Source organism: Pipistrellus hanaki (genome assembly GCF_964339955.1).
Source record: "Pipistrellus hanaki genome assembly, chromosome: 9".
Lineage (NCBI taxonomy): Eukaryota > Metazoa > Chordata > Mammalia > Chiroptera > Vespertilionidae > Pipistrellus > Pipistrellus hanaki.
Genome location: NC_140511.1, coordinates 25577277 through 25599257, shown reverse-complemented (window position 1 = coordinate 25599257; position 21981 = coordinate 25577277). Strand labels below are relative to the sequence as shown.

The window sequence follows — 21981 nt, the reverse complement described above, 5'->3', positions numbered from 1 at the left end:
TTTTTTCAATAACTCAAAATATGAAAATAACCACAGTAGCAACTACCACCTTTTATCAATCCTATCTAATAAAAGAGTAATATGCAAATTGAGCATACCTCCGCTACGCCCACAAACCATGCCCACCAGCCAATCAGAGCAAATATGCAAATAAACCCAACCAAGATGGCTACAGCCACAAAGAGCAGGAGGGAAGCTTGGGTTAGCCAAGCTTTTCTGCCTGCCCTTGCTGGCCTAAATCTCCACTTAAGGGTACAAAATTTCAATTATAGAAGGTAAACAAATTCCAACAGAAATGGCTGCAGCCAGAGGGCAAGCAGGAGGCTTGACTCGGCTCCAGGATACAAAGATTCAATTGTAGAAGGTAAATAAATTCCAGATACCAGGGCCTCTGCTTGGGCCACCTGGGGGTGTGGCTGGCCTGCAAACCACCACAGCCCCTCACCCAGGCCACCCCACACTCCAAGGGAACTCCCACCCTGATCCAGGACACCCAGCTGACCCCCACCCATGCACCAGGTCTCTATCCTTCTAATAAAAGAGTAATATGAAGATTGACCATCACTCTAACACACAATATGGCTGCCCCCATGTGGGCAAAGATCCTGCCCCCATTTGGACACAAGATGGCCACCACAAGATGGCCAGCAGGGGAGGCCAGTTGAGAGGGACCAGGCCTGCAAGGGAGGGCAGCTGTAGGTGATCAGGCAAACAGGGGAGGGCAGTTAGGGGTGACCAGGATGGTAGAGGAGGGAAGTTGGGGGTGACTGGGCCTGCAAAGAAGGGCAGCTGGGTGGGACCCAAGCCTACAGGGGAAAGCAGTTGGGGGGACCAGGCCTGAAGGGGAGGGCGGTAAGGGGCAAACAGGCTGGTAGGGGAGAGTTAGGCATCAATCATGCTGGAAGCAGAGTGGATAGGGGGTGATCAGGCTGGCAGGCAGAAGGGGTTAGGGGCAATCAGGAAGGCAGGCAGGCGAGCAGTTGGGAGCCTGCAGTCCTGGACTGTAAGAGGGCTGTCCGATTACCCATTTAGGCTCGATTACACCAGGATCAGGCCTTAAATGGGCAGTTGAATATCCCCTGAGGGGACCGAATGGAGAGGGTGCAGGCTGGACTGAGGGACACCACCCCCCCTCTGTGCACAAATTTCATGCACCGGGCCTCTAGTATTTATATAAAACCCTAATATGCAAATTGACTATACAACGGAATGACCAGTAGCAATGATGCACCCTGACTACCAGGGGGCAGACACCCAATGCAGGATTGCTTCTAGCCCACAGGCCCTGACTGGCAGTGGAGGGGCGGGGCTGGCAAGTGGGCAGCACCAGTCAGCCAAGGTAGGTGTGTGTGTGTGGGGAGAGGGGGCGGGCACAAACATGGCACAGAACCCTGTGGCACAGAACATGGCAGGCGTTGGTGACATGGTGCTGGCACCAGGTGGCAGTGGACACACTGCCAGCTCCAATGAGAGCAGGACCTTGGCAGGATAATGGAGCAGGAGAATAGGCAGCACAGCACTAGGCCAAGGTGGGTATAAGTGGGGCCCCAATCGCCCCACTGGTCACTCCACAGATTGGCTCTGAGCACCAGCCAGGCCTAGGAACCCTACCTGTGCACAAATTTCATGCACCAAGCCTCTAGTAATTTCATTAAAAGGGAGATTTAAAAAAAAAAAAAAAAAGTTATAAAGAGATAATCTTGTGATAAAGAATAGTCCTTCCCAAAAAGGATGATACATAATAGAATATCTGCCCAAATCAAAACAGAATAAAAGTACATAGGTAGAAAGATAAAATATTGCCTCAATTACTTTAATTTTGCCTCAAACCAAGGAATCTATCATCATGCACTGGCCCAGTTAATGCACTGTTTTCAGAAGATCGTTATTCATTTAGCTCAAAATACCCCTGAAAAAGAAGTAGTATTTTTATTCCCATTTATAAGTGGGGTAATGGACCACTGTGAATGCACAGGCACTCCATTTATTTAATATGACTTTTTCCTTAATTCTAATAACACCATGACTCACTTGCCTCCTTTCAACCAGATCCTTCTACTTTTGCAAATGCTGCACATCCACTTTTGTAATCATTAAGCCTGCAGGACAATAGGTTCTAGTCATCCTTAAACTAGCTTCAATAACAAAGCCTCAGGTCTGTGGACCATAGTTCAGTCAAACTAAAGATAACATTTTGACCTCAGTTGTGTTTCAGCCCCTAGACCCATGAAAGCAGAATGACCCTACTGACCACAACCTTGCGAAAGCAACAGACAAACCCCATGGGTTATATCAGGACCGTATGCAATGATCAACCACTCCTTACTCTGGCTCTGACCAATCAGTACGCTACAAGCCTAACCCTAACACCCTCAGGCAGTATAATTAATGATTTCCCCCCCATATAACCAATACCCTGAAGCCATGGGAGAGCCAGGTTTTAGACTACTAGCTCACCAGTATCTAAGTGCTTGATACCATTTCCTTAAATAAACCTTTACTTTCTTTGCTGCAATTCCTGTCCACATTTTATTGGACTTTGATGCACACAAGCAAATGAATCCATTTAATTCAATAACACCCTTATAGAAGTTAAGCAATTTTCCAAGGTGTCATATACCTTACAATAGCAGCTGAACTTGAACAGATTTATGACTGCACTAAGATCATGACATGACAGCATCCTAGTGCGACTGTCTAGCAAGCAACTGATAGGAGGGGTCAGAGGCTGAGAAGATCAACACAAGGTAAAGATGTGGGAGTCATCCATAAAGAGATAATAGCTGAAGCCCTGAGAAAGGAGGAGCATAAGAAAAAAAGAACAAGAGGAAAGCAAGAGATGAGGACACATTAGAGTTACCTTGTGCAGCTGAGGAAGGTACACAAAGGGAGTGCAGTCAGATAGACAAGTGAAGCATAATTGTCACTAGGGTTGAAACTTGTCATCATCTTTGACTTTCTTCCCCAAATCTGCAACAACACCACTGTACCAAGCGCCCCTCATACCTAAAGCTAAACTGTCCAATGTAACCACAAAACGATGTAACCCAAGGACTGTCTGTACTACCATTATATGGCCAACAAGGGTATACATACTAAAAGCAAAATATCATTAACAAAATTGGGGAGGAGGGAAATCAGGTTTTATTACAAACACCCTTGTTTCTGATTATTTAGAAAAACAGTTCCCATTTATTAGATAATATTAAAAATTGCTATGTCATCCTAACCAGTACGGCTCAGTGGATAGAGTGTCAGCCTGCGGACTGAAGGGTCCCAGGTTCGATTCCGGTCAAGGTCATGTACCTTGGTTGTGCGCACATCCCCAGTAGGGTATGTGCAGGAGGCAGCTGATCGATGTTTCTCTCTCATTGATGTTTCTAACTATCTCCCTTTCTCTCTATAAAAAAATCAATAAAATATATATTTTTTAAATTGCTATGTCTACCTCAAAAACGTATTAAAGATACTCTTGTTAATTATAAAAATCTCACTTCACATTTCAAAAAACAGGACAATCATGGAAAGGTAGTCTCTCTGGGTCATGTGCTGAGAGAAATATGACCAACCTGAGACCACATAAGGGAACACCTGTGTGCCTTCAAGCAATGGGTTAACGCACCTCTTCGGAATACCAGGTTTCTCTTTTCAGTTAAATGAAGTAATAGCCCTGGCGGGTTTGGCTCAGAGGATAGAGCGTCGCCCTGTAGCCTGAAGGGTCCCAGTTCGATTCCGATCAGACGCACATGCCCAGTTTGCGGTCTCAATGTCCAGTTGGGTTTTGGAGAAGGCAGCCAATCAATGATTCTCTCTCATCACTGATGTTTTTATCTCTCTCCCTTTCCCTTCATTTCTGAAATCAATAAAAATATATTTTAATAAATAAATAAATAAATGAGTTAATGTCTGATTCACAGGATTGTTGTGAAAGCTAAATAAGATGAGTTAAGTATAAATGTTTATCACAACAGCTGGCTGGCTATGTTGTTGTTGTTTTTTTCAATTATTAGAAGGATATCCATTCCCCCACCCCACCTTTGAAACATATATTTGAAACAGGCTGCATTTTTAAAAAATATATTTCTTTACTGATTTCAGAGAGGAAGGGAGAGGGAGAAGAGAGAGAAATATCAATGATGAGAGAGAATCATCGATTGGCTTAGGCTGCATTTTTTAAATGATACTAACATTTAACATAATGTTATTCATTCATCTTTCTCCCACAATTGACAAAAAGACTGATTCAAGCAACGATATATCCAGCAATCAAAGATGTCTTTAAAAATGAAAAGACAGGTTAACAGGCAGGCTAACATATTCGTTTTCTTTCTTTTTTTCTGTCACTTTAGGCACTTGACTATGGAAAATACAATTAACCTTTGTTAATCAAAGCCATCTTCTTAGTTTACATTTAACAACTGTCTCTTCATTCATCAATTAAAAACATTCTGAGGACCCCATAAATTTGTGAAAGATGCTGAATATGCCACTAATGAAGCTAATTCCTTCAGTCATGGAGCTGGTGCATAAATTTAACAGATTCCCTTGGTACTCTTGTGCTAAGAGAATCAATAATTCATGGTATTTTTGCATCTAATGTTAAATCTGAAGGGACACAGGCATAAGATATGAGCTCAAGAGCAAATGACTTCATTAATAAAAATGTTTTAGTTAAAATTGTGAAAGTGTAACACTGAGAAAACAGTTACTAAACCAGAATAAAAAGATTCTGAGATAAATTTAAGGGTTAGCACTAAAAATCAAATTCATTTTGTTCATTATTCATAGACAAGCAGTTATAGAAAAGGAGATGAATCCAAAAATGTACAAAGTGCTTCAGGATATTTCCAATCTGGTTAAGTTCAAAGCAACAAAGCCTACACTAAATAAATATTTAAAAACTATAATGAGATGTGTAGCAAAAATAGCACAGTATTTAAGTGAGACATTGGACATGTTACTAATTTTAGTTATTTATTATGTGTAAAATAGAGATTGATAATAATCTCTACCTCACAAAAGTGGTAGAAATTTCATGAGAGATATTTCACACAGAACTTAGAACAATACTGGCGCATGGAAAGTCCTCAATAAATGTTATCCATTACTGGCCACCATTATGGGAGTAATCATAAAAATATTCTATACCACAATGAAATTCATTACTTATCTTTTGGCTAAGAACTTAAAAGTTACTAAACATAGAGATGAATTACACATTTTCTTTTTCAACTAAATAAGACTTCCCAATTTGCTGGCCTGTTCTGAGATATTTTATAAAGTTTGAATGAGGTCTTTGAGAATATCCCATGAGTATCTCCTGCTTACTCAGTTTAAGGTTACATTGATAGTGTTGGCCACAAATACTAACAGAGAATACTTCTTCAGAACTTAGAAACAGTATACATACCCTCAAATCAGGAGAAAAGTTGTCTGCAGAAGTTGAAATGGAATCCGATGACACAACAGAAGCAGATTTTGTATGCACTGAATTCTCTGAATGAGAAGTGGAAGCACTGTAAAATAAAAAGCAACAGTATGTTTGAAAACTGGGACTTTCCCATTTCAGAAATTTTCATTAGAACTCCATTATTTATCAAAACTTCCTCTGCCAACTAGTCATACTTTGCTTATCTCCAAATATGGATAAACGGCAAAGTCTGTATTCCTGCATGGGTAAGTATTCTTACCCTCCATGCTCCCTCTGGAAGACTTCCCCAATACTCATGGAAAATATTCCCAGCTAGTTCTTTTGGAGAAGGCAGCCATTCTAGAAAGAATTCACCCATTCTTTCATCCAGTGAACATTCACTGAACAATCATGTGCAAAACCATTACATACGAGGCACTATGAACTGGACATAAATATGATAGAATCACAGTGTTCATGAAGCTCACAAGCATATGGCTGAGGCAGACAATAAATAAATGCAATGTAATAATGACTTATGACTACAGAGATAGAGATGACAGAGATTAGATAGAGAAAGGGATAGGGATAGAGAGAGATAGAGACAGAAACAGAGCAGAGACAAAGACAGAGATAGAGATAGAGATGGGTAGATAGGACAAATACACACCTACCAGTTACAAGAAGAGAAAAGAAAAGGAAGCAACTAACTCTACCTAAGAAGTTCACAGAGGATTTCACAGAGATATTTCAACTGAGTCTTGAAAGAGGAAACTGCAAGGCTGACAAATAAGGGAATTTCAAAACTAACAAAAGGCACTGCAAAGTTACAGAATCATCATAGACCACAGGCTATTTGAGAAACCACAAATAGTTCAACAGGGCTGGACAAGCAGAACAGCAGAAGATAAAGATAGAAAGATAAGCCTGTCTTTGTACCCTGTACCCCCAAATCAAATTCTACACTTTATTAAAAAAAATATTTTTATTGATTTCAGAGAGGAAGGGAGGGGGAGAAAGAAAGAAACACCAATGATGAGAGGGAATCATTGATTGGCTTCCTCCTGCACACTCCACAATGAGGATTGAGCCCACCACCCGGGCACGTGCCCTGACTCGGAATCAAAACAGTGGTCAACGCTCAACCACTGAGCAACACAGGCCAATATCAAATTCTATACTTCTAATATATCTATCTTGAATGTCCACCTATCTTAAACATCCACTTCTTCTACTAAGTAATCACATGCTACAGTTACTTTTATTCTCTGATATTCCTACAAATGAGCTCTGTAATTTCCTAAATTCATACCTTTGCTCAAGCCATTCAAAATAGAATGCCCCTTTATCCCAATCTGTTTATTAAAATCCTACCTACTCTTTAAAACTCAGTAAAATGCTAGCTTTCCAAGAAGTCTTGCCCAGGACTTTTAGCTGAAACTAAGTTTTTCTATACTTTCATAGACTTCTGTCTATACTTTACAATGGTACATAACACTTTTCACATTAGACTAGAGCTTTTTGGTAACACGACCACCTCCTATTAGGAATCTTGTAATGGGCAAGGCATTTAAAAGGAAGCAAAGACTGCAGTCTGCTAATCTAATCAAGTAAAAAATAACAACTTCGTCTTGTTTTCCTAGGCCCATATACTTCACTACAATCAATCCAAACATTGCTGTTATCCTTTTCATCCTAAGCTTCTCTTCAAAAATGCCAGAGCTTCTAGACTGACTATATATTTCTTCCTCTATCCATTTTCCCTGTCCAAGTCTTTCTTCCACTTCTAACTCATCCTAACATTTATTTATACTGGAATCTTTATTCCATAGTGAATAAATTCCCTCACAATCTCAACAGAATTCTCCCCTCACAGCTCTGGTCAGGTGGAGCAGTTTGTTAGAGCATCATCCAGATATGCCAAGGTTGTGGGTTCAAATCCCCAGTCAGGGCACATACAACAACCAATTAATGAATGCATAAGTGGAACAACAAATCCATGTCTTTCTGTTCTCTCTTCTTTCTCCTTCTCTCTCTTCCTCCCTCCTTCCTCCTTCCTCTGAAAAAAAAAAAAAAAAAAAAAAAAAAAAAAAAAAGGAAGGAAGGGAGGGAGGGAGGGAGGGAGGGAGGGAGGGGAAAAAGAATTCTCCCCTCACCTCTTGAAGTCAACTAATAGCTTCATCCCGGAATCCACTTCCTGCAGCTATTTCTAGAGAGACTCTCTTCTCCCACATCTACCAAAGCCCAAAGGTGAAACCAGCATTCCCCCAGCTCCACTATCATGCTTATATACTAGTAATAATGTTTCCATTTTGATAGGTAAAATCCTTCTTCCTCTGAGGTTAATGGCATTTGGGTACACAGCCTCTTATTGTCATCCACCTACCTTTTAATTACTCCTCCTAACTCATTCAAGACTTTTCAACTGGCTTACTTTCTTCTCCAAAGCTGCATCATCATGGGAATTTAAATATCCCTAAGAATAAACTAGCAACAACCTACCTCAAATTTCCTCAATTCCTACCCTCATTCACATTTCCACTTTAGTGCTTCTATAGTCATACCCTGGACTTTATCATTTCTCAGCCTCTATAATCTAAAAAAACAAAAAATCCCAATCTCTGACTACAGATGCTATCCGTTCCAAATGTCTTACTTTCTTAACTTGCCGTTCATCTAATCTCCAAACTAATGGAGAGAATTCATCCTTCAACCCTTCCATTTACATGCATTATTGCTCCTTTTTCCCATTCACTTTTTTCCTTACCCAGCCTGGAATGTAGAGTGTAACACTTCAGATTCTCTTGGTAAATCCTATCTTTTCCCACCAGCCACCACTGCCCAGCTAATCCCTACCTTCTCCTGTGCTAAAGCTTGGCTATTAATGGGGGGGGAGGGGGAGGTTTACACTGGGGCCACTGAGGACTCATGGTTAGAAATAACAGCTAGGCCCAAGGCAGTGCTCAGCAAACCCATCACATCCAATCAATCCAAAGTCCTGAAGAGTCTACTTCCCTAGCACCTATTGACTGCACTTCTTTTTCTATCATAATTTTTACTGCCTTAACTAGACACCTCTTCCTTGGACTACTGCAAATCACCTGTCTCCTTTCTCCTACTTATCCAACATATCATCCCAAATCAATATTAAAGTGATCTTTTGGAAACAGATCTGATCATATCATTCATTTGCTTAAATCTTCAGTGATTCCTCATTGCCTACAGAATTGAGCCCAAAATCCTTAGCATAACACTTGAAGTCTTCCAAGATCTGGCTCTTGGTCTACATAACTGGCTATAGCTCCTATTCCTCGTAAGCCATTGGGAATGGCTTGTAGATTCCCTAAATTTCTAGCCATTTCATAGCTCTCTGTCCTTTGCTAAGCCTGCTTTTGACTGTAATGTCCTCTATACACTTCCATGCCCTCTTTGCTGCTATCCATCTTACAGGAGTGACCACTTCCTCCATTACGTACACTGTATGTATTTCTATCATAATACGGTACCTGTCACACTGCATTGCATTTACTAATCTACAAGCTCCTCCTCTCAGTTTTGTTATTGTATGCTATTCCAATATTTTTTCTTTGCTACAGATTATTTCCCCACCTTGCTCTTAATAAAATGTAACGTGTCTAAAAAAATAGCTGACACACTTAGCTATTATTACTTACGTATGACAATTGTTATTGCACACATATTTCCCCAAGTCCAATCAGCTGCATAAATAAAATTATAATGGCAAAGTTACTGTTTCACCTCTCATTAGTACTACTTTCAGCTGTAACATATTACAAGTGAGAATACAATTTCTCCCATTAACTGTAACTAAAAATTTACTGGAAGGAATAAAACAGCAAGAACTACAATTAATGAAAGACCTGGTATTTAAAAAACAAGGCATTGTGTGTCCTGGACAGTATTATGTTAGAGGTATTAAAAAACATTATTCCTACTGTAAAAGCATTTGTGTTGGCATTGTGAATACATTTAAAAATTAAAGCTGTAACTTATTACCAGGGACTAAATTTAAATTGTCTGCTCTACCTCCTTCCCCTGCAAAAATTGTACGTTGAAGCTCCAACCCTTAATGTGATTGTATAAATTGAAAATCAGCACTTTTAGGAGGTAACTGGACGGGACTGAGGGGTTAATCTGATAACATCAGTTACTTTATAAGAAGTTTCATTTATATTCTCTTCCTAGGAGTTCATTTATATTCTCTTCCTCTCCTCCTCTCTGCAAGCACTGAGGAAAGGCCATGTGAGGACGCAATGAGAAGGCAGCCATCTGCAAGCCAGTTAAAGAGAGCCCTTACCAAGAATCAAATCAGCCAACACCTTGATTTTAGACTTCCCAGCCAACAGACTGTGAGCAACAAATTTCTATTATTTAAGCCACCCAGTCCATAGAATTTTAGCAAGCCCGAGCAGACTAGAAGTCATAGAAGATGAATGTCATCAAAGAAATTTCTCTTGGCTTTTGAAGTGAAACATTTCCTATTTGAAATTGTAATTTGAAAATATTTTCTTCCTAAAAATAAAAAATATTTTCTTATGTAAAAAAGGCTTTCAAGTTCTATAAAGTTAAAAAAAAAAAAAAAAAAAAAAAAAAACAGGACAGTCCCAATGGAAGTGGAAAACTATTTTGTCATCAATAATAACCTTTCTCTATCTTTTTAACATATTAATATAAAAAGTTATTCATGAAAAAAAAAAATATATTGAGCCCTGACTGGTTTGCTCAGTGGATAGCACATTGGCCTGGAGACTGAGGGGTCCCAGGTTCGATTCTGGTCAAGGGCATGTACTTTGATTGCAGGCACATCTCCAGTAGGGGGTGTGCAGGAGGCAGCTGATAGATGTTTCTCTCTCATTGATGTTTCTAACTCTCTATCCCTCTCCCTTCCTCTCTGTAAAAAATTAAATATATTTAAAATATATATATATGTTTTTTATTTTTTATTTTGTACTATCTGGTATGAATTTTACACTAACAGCACATCTCAATTTACACTAGACATATTTCAAGTGCTCAAAAGCCACATACATGTATTGGATAGCACAAGTATACAAGAACAAATAAAATAAACCACAAAGAATCAATCCAGAATGCTGGACCTTCTAGGAAAAGACTGCAGATATGCAATAACATGAAAAGTAAAAGTGGGGGAAAACTGCTCTAAATTAAGAGGTTAACTATATATATGACTGAATCCTAATTCAAAAAAATCATCTACAAAGATTTTTTTTTTTTAGGCATGTGGGGAAATTCAATATGAATGAGCATCCTATATAATAAAAGCATAGTATGCAAATTGTCCCCTTGCCCAGGAGTTCTGAGAGTTCAACCAGGGGGGAGGGGGGCTGGCTGGGGAAAGGAAGGGAGGCCCCAGCCTCCAGTGGCCGCCAGGAGAAGGGAGGGAGGCCCCAGGCAGTCGCTAGGGACCCACCAGTGCATGAATTTCGTGCACTGGGCCTCTAGTTAGATGATAAAAAAAAAAAAAAAAAGAATTGTACCTAATTTTAATCAAGTGTGATTATAAGATTATGTGAGAAAATATCTTTTTTTTTTTTTAAGAAATGTACAATGAAGATTATAGACATGAAAGTGCATGATTTACTTCAAAATAGTTCAGCAACAAAAAGGAAAAAGATAAATGTAACACATTCTGGCAACTAATTGCTCAATTTGGGTGATGAGTAATCAGAGGTTTGTTTTACACTTTTCTCTTTTGTGTAAACTTGACATTTTATTTTTAAAAATTAAAATACATAATAGTTTTAGAATGTAAAAATAAAGAAAACAAATATTAGTATTTCTTTTTTTTTTCTTCTGAATCCTCACCCAAGGATATGTTTAGAAAAAAGGAAGGGGGAGAAAAAAAGGGGGGAAGGGGAGAAAGAGGGAGTGGAGTGGAGTGGAGAGAACAGGAGTGGAGGGGAGGAGATTAAGGCAAGGGAAGGGAAGGGGAGGGGACAAATACTAATATTCCTGAGAACCCAGAATTCATTTGAACACAGCTACCAAGTGTGACAAGTAGCAGTCTTAAAAGCAGTGGTATACGATGGAAATATCACTGGACTAAGATACAACTGGCCTGAGTTATTGTTTTAACATCATCAAATAGTAAATATGTAACACCCTGGGCTCTTCTATGTAAGCGATCTAGAAAGAGATGTTGAGTAACTTGCCTAAGATCACACCGCTAATAAATGAGTGAGCAAGCATTGTCCAGATCCAGTTTGTAAAAAATAGGAAATAACAATAACCTTTACCTGAGAAAACTGTGAGTAGAAACTAAAAATTATTTTGCTATTTTTATTTTCCAGAGAACTATATTTTCCAAAACTATTTAGATCAACTTGATAGACATTTGAATTGAACAAAATAATTTCCATGAAACAGTTTATATTTTCCTATCTTCCTTTCACGTTAAATAGAATTTTCCTGTAAATTTTCATGTCTCATTCTAGCTCAGTAAGCCTTTGCTAATAAAAAAATAAAAAATAAACATTTACATAAGACAGAATCAGCTCTCACCTGGATTTACTCAGGGTCATTAGTCTAATCTAATATATTATATTCAAATCTACAAGAATTCTTCAAGCATCAATCCAACAATTAGCACTTGTATTCATATTGGAAGGTACTTAAACTGGCACCCAACTGCCACCAAACCAAATTAAATCTTATAATCGAAGTTTTCAGAGAGCCACAGCTCTACCATACCACAAAAACGGTTCCTTGCCACTGGTAATCAGACTCTCCTCACTTTCTATGTTGAATATCTTTTAATTTATTCTCAAAACTCTTCTGACCAATAAGTCTGGTTTTTCCAACATTTCTGCATTTGTAGTCAGTGATTATTGTGTTTATATTTATATTGACTCATTTTTATTTATATACTGATTCATTATATAGATAGTACTAGAGGCCCAGTGCACGAAATTTGTGCTCAGAGGGAGTGTTCCTCAGCCCAGCCTGCACCCTCTCCAATCTGGGTTCCCTCTCACAATCCAGGACTGCTGGCTCCCAACTGCTCACCTGCCTGCCTTCCTGATTGCCCCTAACCATTTCTGCCTGCCAGCCTGATCACTCCCTAACCATTCCCCTGCCTGCCTGATAATGCCTAACTGCTCCCCTGCCGGCCCAATTGCCCCTAACTGCCCTCGCCTGCTGGCCTGGTGGGCCCTAACTGTCCTCCCCTGCAGGCCTGGTCACCCCCAACTGCCCTCCCCTCTGGACTGGTCACCCCTAACTTCCCACCCTTGCCAGCCTAGTCACCCCTAACTGTCCTCTTCTGCCGACCTGGTCACCCATAACTGCCCTCCCCTGCAGGCCTGATCACCCCCAACTGCCCTCCCTTGCAGGCCTGTTCCCTCCCAACTGCCCTCCCCTGTAGGCCATCTTGTGGCAGCCATCTTGTATGTTGGAGTTATGGTCAATTTGCATATTACCTCTTTATTATATAAGGGGTGTGTGTGTGTGTGTGTGTGTGTGTGTATAGTGTGTGTCTGTGTCTGTGTATACACTGAGTGGCCAGATTATTATGATCTCTGAAAGCATAATAATCTGGCCACTCAGTCTATATCGTATATAATAAAAGGCTAATATGCAAATTGTTCCCTCAACCAGAAGTTTGACCAGTAGGCAGGTCAGCCAACCACCCATGTCCCCTCCCTCTGGCAAGGCTGGCTGGATCCCATGCACAAATTCATGCACCAGACATATATATATATATATATATATATATATATATATATATATATATATATATATATATATATATATGATGCATTCAGAGATCATAATAATCTGGCCACTCAGTGTATATACTCCTTCGAAACATTTTAACAATTTCCAAACCCTGTGTGCAAAACACTGCATTACAAAACAGCTTTTGCACTAGATATTTCAGCCTTATAAGAGACATTTTACCACAGAAGCATATCAATAATACCATGGAAAGTATAAACAAGAGCTAGGAGAAAAACTCAAAAGAAATGGTAGTAATTTGAAGAGTAGAGGAAAACAAGAAATACATTAAATTGAACCATTTGAAATTGCTATTCCATATGGCTCAAGGTAATAAAAGAAGAAATGTAGATGGGGCTTTAAGGACTACAAGATACTGATCAAAGCTTTGCAAATCATAAGCAAAGTAATTTAAAAAAATAACTTATGAAAGGATGGAGTATACTTTGTGACTAATAAGTAGTTTACTCAAACTAAATAAAAGACTAAGCAGGTAATCTGGTGCCAGATCACTGAAAATTCTAAATGTCAGGCTTAAAAGCCTTGCTAAGAAAAGGGGATTGAAATGAGATACCACTCCACATCCTACAGAGTGACTACAATCTAAAAGTCAGGAAACAAGTGCTGGTAAAGAAACTGAAACTTATACAAACCGCTGCTGAAAATGTAAAATGGTACACGTACTTTGGAAAATGGTCTGACAGTTCTTTAAAAATTACAGTTACCAAATGACCCAGTGATTCCACTCCTAAAATATATACTCAGGAAAAATGAAAACTATGTCCACACACAAAAACAACATGAATGTTCATTGCAGCATTAATCATAATTGCCAAAAAATTTAGAGTTCAAAGACTCCCCACGGCCCCTATCAAGTCGCTACTGTATGTTCCCTGCCTCCTCCTTGTTTCTTGTGCCTTCCTCTCCCTCTCCCTTTCTCCCTCCTCCTCCCCCTCCCTCTTCTTCTCCTACTCCCTCCCTCCCTCTTCCCTCTTTCTCCTTGCTCTCCTGAGTCCAACCACACCAGCCTTCTTTGAGATCCTTAAATAAGCTGGCTCCTCTGCAGGGAGCATAGGTCTACCGAACTCCTTCCTGACTTAAGATCTCAACCTAACACCACCTGCTCAACTGAAATCTGGCACAATGTCCCTGACCAGTGCTCCTAGCAGTTGTTCTCACAGCACTGTGTGCTTTTCATTCTTTCCACTTAACAATGTACTTACATTTCTTTTTAAATGTTTAATTAATATCTATGTCCCTGAAGAATACAAGAAGACATGTCAATTGTGCTCACCATTCTGTTCCTAAGACCTAGCATGGTTCCTGGCATAGCACACTAAAGAAATATTTGTTGAATTAATTTATGAGTGAAAGAATAATCAAAAGATTGGGTTATTTTAATCAAATTCATCAGAAGCAATGATCAGAACATCCCAATGCAAAATGAAAAAGAAACATGGTAGAAAGGAAAGGGTAAGGGAAGGTAAAGTCTCATTTTCTTTGTTGAGTTATTGTGTATATATTATCTTATATACCATGTATAGGGTCCCATTTCCATTTTAAAATTTTTTATCACACTTTGGAAAATATTTCTTTAGATACTATGTCTTAAGTGAATAACAAATAATCATTACACAACTGGTAGGAATCTGTTATTTCCACTGGGATGATTAAAGTAGTAGTTGGGAATTGAAAAAACCAGGTTTTTAGTCCTATAAAGCTAACAGCAGTATCCTTGGCTTTGTGACTTAATTCCCATTCCTCATTACAGTTTCATTATCTGTAAAAAGTAATGACTACTTTAGTAGTTTTTTGGTGATTACATATCTTCTTAAGACTCATGAAAACTATTCTATTAATTGCTTATAACATCAGGAACTTTAGGATTAAGAACCCTGGCCTAGCTCTAGCCGGTTGGCTCAGTGGACAGAGTGTCGACCTGAGACTCAAGGGTCCCAGGTTCGATTCAGGTCAAGGGCATGTACCTTGGTTGCAGGCACATCCCCAGTAGGGGGTGTGCAAGAAGCAGCTGATTGATGTATCTCTCTCATCGATGTTTCTAACTCTCGATCCTTCTCCCTTCCTCTCTGTAAAAAATCAATAAATTTAAAAAAAAAAAAAAAGAAGCCTGGTCTAGATGGTCCCCTTTATTTCTAATGTAATCCAGGGTTTCTGAAATGACTATCCTATAATTTCTAATGGTCATACAATATCTAGATAAATATTGAAAAATTAAATTGATTGTCAAAAGTATATGTATATGTATGTATTTTGTCTATATATATATACAGTGTGGGGCAAAAGCAGGTTTCTAGTTAAAAGCAAATAATACAAGAATAAGCTGTTCTGCATATTCACAACTGTAAACCTATTTTGCCTCATGCTTGTATTTTCTAATTATGTAATCACAGACCTAGTCTTTTTTTTTTTTTTTTTTTTTTAAATCAATCTTTATTGTTCATATTATTACAAAGGTTCCTCATTTCTTCCCCCCTCCACCAGGTTCCCACCCCACCCTCTGCCCCCTCCCCATCCCCCATTGTCCTATCCATAGGTGCACAGTTTATGTTCAGTCTCTTCCTCCCTCCCTTTCCCCGATAGTAAATCCCTTTTCAGATAGTAAATCTGTTACTTAGCATTTTCTCATATCAATAATACCTCCACATGCCCAATGATACACTTCACACAAAAGACATTTTCAAATAGGTCAACCAGCCTCATCCAGGCCCCACCCAAGGCACTCACAGATCAACACCCCAATGCTATACTAACTCAACACATCAAGATCTAAGCCTTCATCACTTGATTCAGCAGACCCTCAAGTTCCCGCAAAAGTTTCCAGCCATGTCTGAGAGGTAGCCGTGGGCAGGTACAGGCGAGGAGTGAGCTGTTTCGGGCCTGGCTGCTTCGGGCCTGGCCTCTGTTGCTCTGGTTCGTTCCACAACCAGCTGCTCCGGATCTGGTCACTGCCGCTCCTGACCTAGTTGCTCTGGACTTGGCTGTTGCTGCTACAGGCCTGGCCGCACCCGACCCGGCTGCTCTGAGCCCGGTTGCTCCGGTCCCGGCCGCTCTGGGCCTGGCCGCTCCCAGCCTGTCAGCCGCTGCTCCGGGCCTGGCTGCACCAGACCCGGCTGCTCCGGGCCTGGCCGCTCCCAGCCTGGCAGCCGCTGCTCCTGGCCTGGCCGCACCAGACCCGGCTGCTCCAGGCCTGGCCGCTCCCAGCCTGGCAGCTGCTGCTCCGGGCCTGGCCGCTCCCAGCCTGGCAGCCGCTGCTCCAGGCCTGGCCGCACCAGACCTGGCTGCTCCGGGCCTGGCCGCTCCCAGCCTGGCAGCCGCTGCTCCGGGCCTGGCCGCACCAGACCCGGCTGCTCCGGGCCTGGCCGCTCCCAGCATGGCAGCCGCTGCTCCGGGCCTGGCCGCACCAGATCCGGCTGCTCCGGGCCTGGCCGCTCCCAGCCTGGCAGCCGCTGTTCCAGGCCTGGCCACTCCCAGCCTGGCAGCCACTGCTCCGGGCCTGGCCGCACCAGACCCGGCTGCTCCGGGCCTGGCCGCTCCCAGCCTGGCAGCTGCTGCTCCGGGCCTGGCCGCTCCCAGCCTGGCAGCTGCTGCTCCTGGCCTGGCCACACAAGACCCGGCTGCTCCGGGCCTGGCCGCTCCCAGCCTGGCAGCTGCTGCTCCGGGCCTGGCCGCTCCCAGCCTGGCAGCTGCTGCTCCTGGCCTGGCCGCACAAGACCCGGCTGCTCCGGGCCTGGCCGCGCCCAGCCTGGCAGCCGCTGCTCCGGGCCTGGCCGCACAAGACCCGGCTGCTCCGGGCCTGGCCGCTCCCAGCCTGGCAGCTGTTGCTCTGGGCCTGGCCGCTCCCAGCCTGGCAGCCGCTGCTCCGGGCCTGGCCACACCAGACCCGGCTGCTCCGGGCCTGGCTGCTCCCAGCCTGGCAGCTGCTGCTCCGGGCCTGGCCGCTCCTAGCCTGGCAGCCGCTGCTCCAGGCCTGGCCACACCAGGCCCAGCTGCTCCGGGCCTGGCCGCTCCCAGCCTGGCAGCCGCTGCTCCGGGCCTGGCCACACCAGACCCAGCTGCTCCGGGCCTGGCCGCTCCCAGCCTGGCAGCTGTTGCTCTGGGCCTGGCCGCTCCCAGCCTGGCAGCCGCTGCTCCGGGCCTGGCCACACCAGACCCAGCTGCTCCGGGCCTGGCCGCTCCCAGCCTGGCAGCTGCTGCTCCTGGCCTGGCCACACAAGACCCGGCTGCTCCGGGCCTGGCCGCTCCCAGCCTGGCAGTCGCTGCTCCGGGCCTGGCCGCACCAGACCCAGCTGCTCCGGGCCTGGCTGCTCCCAGCCTGGCAGCTGCTGCTCCGGGCCTGGCCGCTCCTAGCCTGGCAGCCGCTGCTCCAGGCCTGGCCACACCAGGCCCAGCTGCTCCGGGCCTGGCCGCTCCCAGCCTGGCAGCTGCTGCTCCGGGCCTGGCCACACCAGACCCAGCTGCTCCGGGCCTGGCCGCTCCCAGCCTGGCAGCTGTTGCTCTGGGCCTGGCCGCTCCCAGCCTGGCAGCCGCTGCTCCGGGCCTGGCCACACCAGACCCGGCTGCTCTGGGCCTGGCCGCTCCCAGCCTGGCAGCTGCTGCTCCGGGCCTGGCCGCTCCCAGCCTGGCAGCCGCTGCTCCGGGCCTGGCCACACCAGACCCGGCTGCTCCGGGCCTGGCCGCTCCCAGCCTGGCAGCTGCTGCTCCGGGCCTGGCCGCTCCCAGCCTGGCAGCTGCTGCTCCTGGCCTGGCCACACAAGACCCGGCTGCTCCGGGCCTGGCCGCTCCCAGCCTGGCAGCTGCTGCTCCGGGCCTGGCCGCTCCCAGCCTGGCAGCTGCTGCTCCTGGCCTGGCCGCACAAGACCCGGCTGCTCCGGGCCTGGCCGCGCCCAGCCTGGCAGCCGCTGCTCCGGGCCTGGCCGCACAAGACCCGGCTGCTCCGGGCCTGGCCGCTCCCAGCCTGGCAGCTGTTGCTCTGGGCCTGGCCGCTCCCAGCCTGGCAGCCGCTGCTCCGGGCCTGGCCACACCAGACCCGGCTGCTCCGGGCCTGGCTGCTCCCAGCCTGGCAGCTGCTGCTCCGGGCCTGGCCGCTCCTAGCCTGGCAGCCGCTGCTCCAGGCCTGGCCACACCAGGCCCAGCTGCTCCGGGCCTGGCCGCTCCCAGCCTGGCAGCCGCTGCTCCGGGCCTGGCCGCTCCTAGCCTGGCAGCCGCTGCTCCAGGCCTGGCCACACCAGACCCAGCTGCTCCGGGCCTGGCCGCTCCCAGCCTGGCAGCTGTTGCTCTGGGCCTGGCCGCTCCCAGCCTGGCAGCCGCTGCTCCGGGCCTGGCCACACCAGACCCGGCTGCTCCGGGCCTGGCCGCTCCCAGCCTGGCAGCTGCTGCTCCAGGCCTGGCCGCTCCCAGCCTGGCAGCCGCTGCTCCTGGCCTGGCTGCACCAGACCCGGCTGCTCCGGGCCTGGCCGCTCCCAGCCTGGCAGCTGCTGCTCTTGGCCTGGCCACACAAGACCCGGCTTCTCCGGGCCTGGCCGCTCCCAGCCTGGCAGTCGCTGCTCCGGGCCTGGCCGCACCAGACCCGGCTGCTCCGGGCCTGGCCACTCCCAGCCTGGCAGCTGTTGCTCTGGGCCTGGCCGCTCCCAGCCTGGCAGCCGCTGCTCCGGGCCTGGCCACACCAGACCCGGCTGCTCCGGGCCTGGCTGCTCCCAGCCTGGCAGCTGCTGCTCCGGGCCTGGCCGCTCCTAGCCTGGCAGCCGCTGCTCCAGGCCTGGCCACACCAGGCCCAGCTGCTCCGGGCCTGGCCGCTCCCAGCCTGGCAGCTGCTGCTCCGGGCCTGGCCGCTCCTAGCCTGGCAGCCGCTGCTCCAGGCCTGGCCACACCAGACCCAGCTGCTCCGAGCCTGGCCGCTCCCAGCCTGGATGCTCCATGCTTGGCTACTGCTGTTCTGGGCCTGGATGCTCCAAACCCGGCTACTCTGGGCCCGGCTTCTCCGGGCCCAGCCACTCCGTGTCTGGGTGTTCCTGGACTGGCCACCCTGGGCTTGGCCGCCTCTGCCTCAGGCCTGGCTGCCACTACCCCAGGTCTGGCTGCTCCAGTGCTGGCCGTTGATGCTCTTGTTCTGGCTGCTGCTGCTCTGGGGCCTGGCCACTGCTGCTCCGGGCCCAGCTGCCACTGCCTTGTGCCTGGCCACTCTAGGTCTGGTCGCCGCTGTTCCAACATTCTGTCCCTTTTTTCTCTTTATTTTTTTCTTTTTTTAAAAAACAAAAACAAAAACGCATTTATGTTGCAATGTTGGCTGGTGCGTTGAGTTCTGACTTAGTCTTTGATTTTTCAAGATCTTCTTTGTATTCTTTCTTAAGTAATTTTACTATCATTTGCTCTCACTTGATTTCTTCACATTGAGAACTTCTTTGGTTTCTTCCTCCTTGTCCTGGGAGCTCAGCAGGTTGGCCTGTGGCACCCCTTTGTTCTCCGCAGGCTCCTGTGCTGCTTCAGCCTGTTGCCGGGGTCGGCGCCGCCCAGGAAGCAGCCCCCGTCCTTGGCTCCGTTGCCCGCGCTCAGCAGTCGAAGGCTCAGGGGCACTCCCCCCACTGGGGGCCCCGTCGCCCGGCTCCTTGCTGGCGCCCGGCTGGCCGGTGTCCGGCAGGGGCTCCTGCTCCTCGTCGCGTTCCTCCAGTCTGGAGCTTTCTTTCTCCCTCCCACTAGGGGAGTCCAGGATCAGAGTCAACAGACTGTCCTCTGCGCACAGTGTGCGCGACTCCGGGGGCTCGGCCTTTCGCCGCGCTCCCAGGGCTCCACCTCACAGCTCCGTCTCCCCCTGCCCGAGCCTGGGTCCCCAGGGACTGGCCCAGACCTGGAGTTCGGGGCGGTCTGGACTGAGGCTCAGAGCTGCCGCCGGAGGCTTTGTTTCTTCCGGCTAGGGTAATCCAGCATCAGAGTCAACATTCAGTTCTCTGCGCGCCATGTGCGCGCGACTCCGGGGGCCCCGCCTTTCGCCGTCCCCAGGGATTGCCTCCCCCTGCCGGAGCCTGGGTCCCCAGGGTCTGGCCCATAACTTGGGGCTCAGTGCTGCCGGTTCGGGGGTTCAGCCCAGGCTGGGGGTTCTATTTCCTTCCTGCTAGGGAACGCCAGGCAGCACCCAGCCCTCTCCTCCTCTCCGGCTGCGACCTCTCCGCGCGCGCGCGCGCGTGCGTGCGAGTGCGCCGCATGTCTCCGTACCTTAGGCTTTTTTTCAGCTCCTCTGATTTTCCTTCTGGTTTTCTCCCTCCTTCCTATTGTAGAGTTTTCAGTCAGTCGACTACCTGTAGCTCTGGGCAATGTCCACTCTACATTTTAGTTGTATTCCCTTGAAATTGTTGTGAGCTGCTACGGCTAGGTGTATACCCGAGCAGCCATCTTGGATCCTCCATGACAGACTTAGTCTTGAATATGAAGACTCATAGACTAAATAGAAATATTTCGATAATGTATTTTTTACAACAAAGTCTGTAAGAGAAGTTTATGTACAACAGAGTCATAGGAAAATTAAATCCAATAGCTACACTTATTTCAGGAGCTCTGGGCTATCACTAGTATAAATACTGTATAAATACAACACCCCTGCTTACAGATAAATATAAATAGCATCCTATCAAGAAATGTAAGCCATGTTTCTTTAAATATTTCCACTGTTCTCATATTAAGTGATTTTAGCAGAAACTATAATTATCTTTTAAAATACACTTCAAAAATATTCTAATTTAGCTAAGTAATGGTTTATTTTAAATGTCTTACATTTCAAAATATACCTGTCATAGTAAAAGGGATAGACCCTCTAAATATCTATATATACTTGTCTCCATAACTCTCCTCCCTAAATAATTTCATCAGAATGAACTGGAACAGAGGAATATAAACTCAATTGACTCCGAACATCACCATTGCCAGCGCCCAACAGGGTTATGCTTACAAGACTTCTGATGCTGTGATTTGCTCCCTTACTCTATCTAACCTTGTGACCTCAGGACACTGAAACCCATAATTAGCTTCAGTGGCCTGCCTCATGTGGAGCACTTCTCCGCTGCCAAGGTGAAAAATGAAAACACATGACTTGAGAATAAACTTGGCACTTGCATTTCCGACAGCACAGTCATTTTTCTTTCAAACACTACACAAAGAGACGTGTGGTTTTCTTTCACAAGTCTCTTTCCAAATCTGCAGACCATGTTCCATTTCTTCAGAGTTTAGCCACCTTCCACATTACCACAAATTGTCTATGCTCACGGCCTCCATTTTCTGTGCCCACTCCCTCCTTATTCCCTTACAATCTAGTTTTTGCCTTTATCAACCCCTAAAATGGTTCTTTCTATAATTTTAATGACCTGATTATAAAAAGTAATGGTCTTTTCTCTGTCCTGATATAAATAATCGTCTCCATTTACTAGCATACTATTTTGGTAATCCCATATCTCAGTTTAACCAATACTCATGAGTACCCACTGAATGCAAGATACAACTGCTCTAGGAGCTCCTAGAGAAACAAACATTTAACACAGGGTGCTGCCTCTAGCGGTACTAAATGCAAGTGCACTAAAAACACAACACAATGTAGAACATGAAATATGAATGAGAGAGAAATAAAGCACCTGGAAGTTTGGAACTTAAAAAGCTCATATACAGCTTTCATTTAGGGGCTTAAGAAAGAGACAGGACTTGAGGTTAGCCAGAATATAAAAGTTTTAACACCTTCTCAACTATTTCACTAAGCAAATGAATAGCAAGGGGAAGTAGAAAATTCAGGGCATATTAAAACTATTTTAAGAGGT

The 21981-nt window shown here is 45.5% G+C and overlaps 1 protein-coding gene across 5 annotated transcripts in view; it reads right to left on the bottom strand.

Moving 5' to 3' along the window:
• The window catches only part of MTMR2 (myotubularin related protein 2), an 88192-nt gene that overhangs the window by 44239 nt on the left and 21972 nt on the right, over positions 1-21981 (bottom strand). For all 5 annotated transcript variants that reach the window (XM_084895386.1, XM_084895388.1, XM_084895387.1 and 2 more), the window contains one exon: positions 5411-5516. In XM_084895386.1, coding sequence (XP_084751512.1) covers positions 5411-5516 — 106 coding nt within the window. The remainder of the gene's footprint in view (positions 1-5410; positions 5517-21981) is intronic.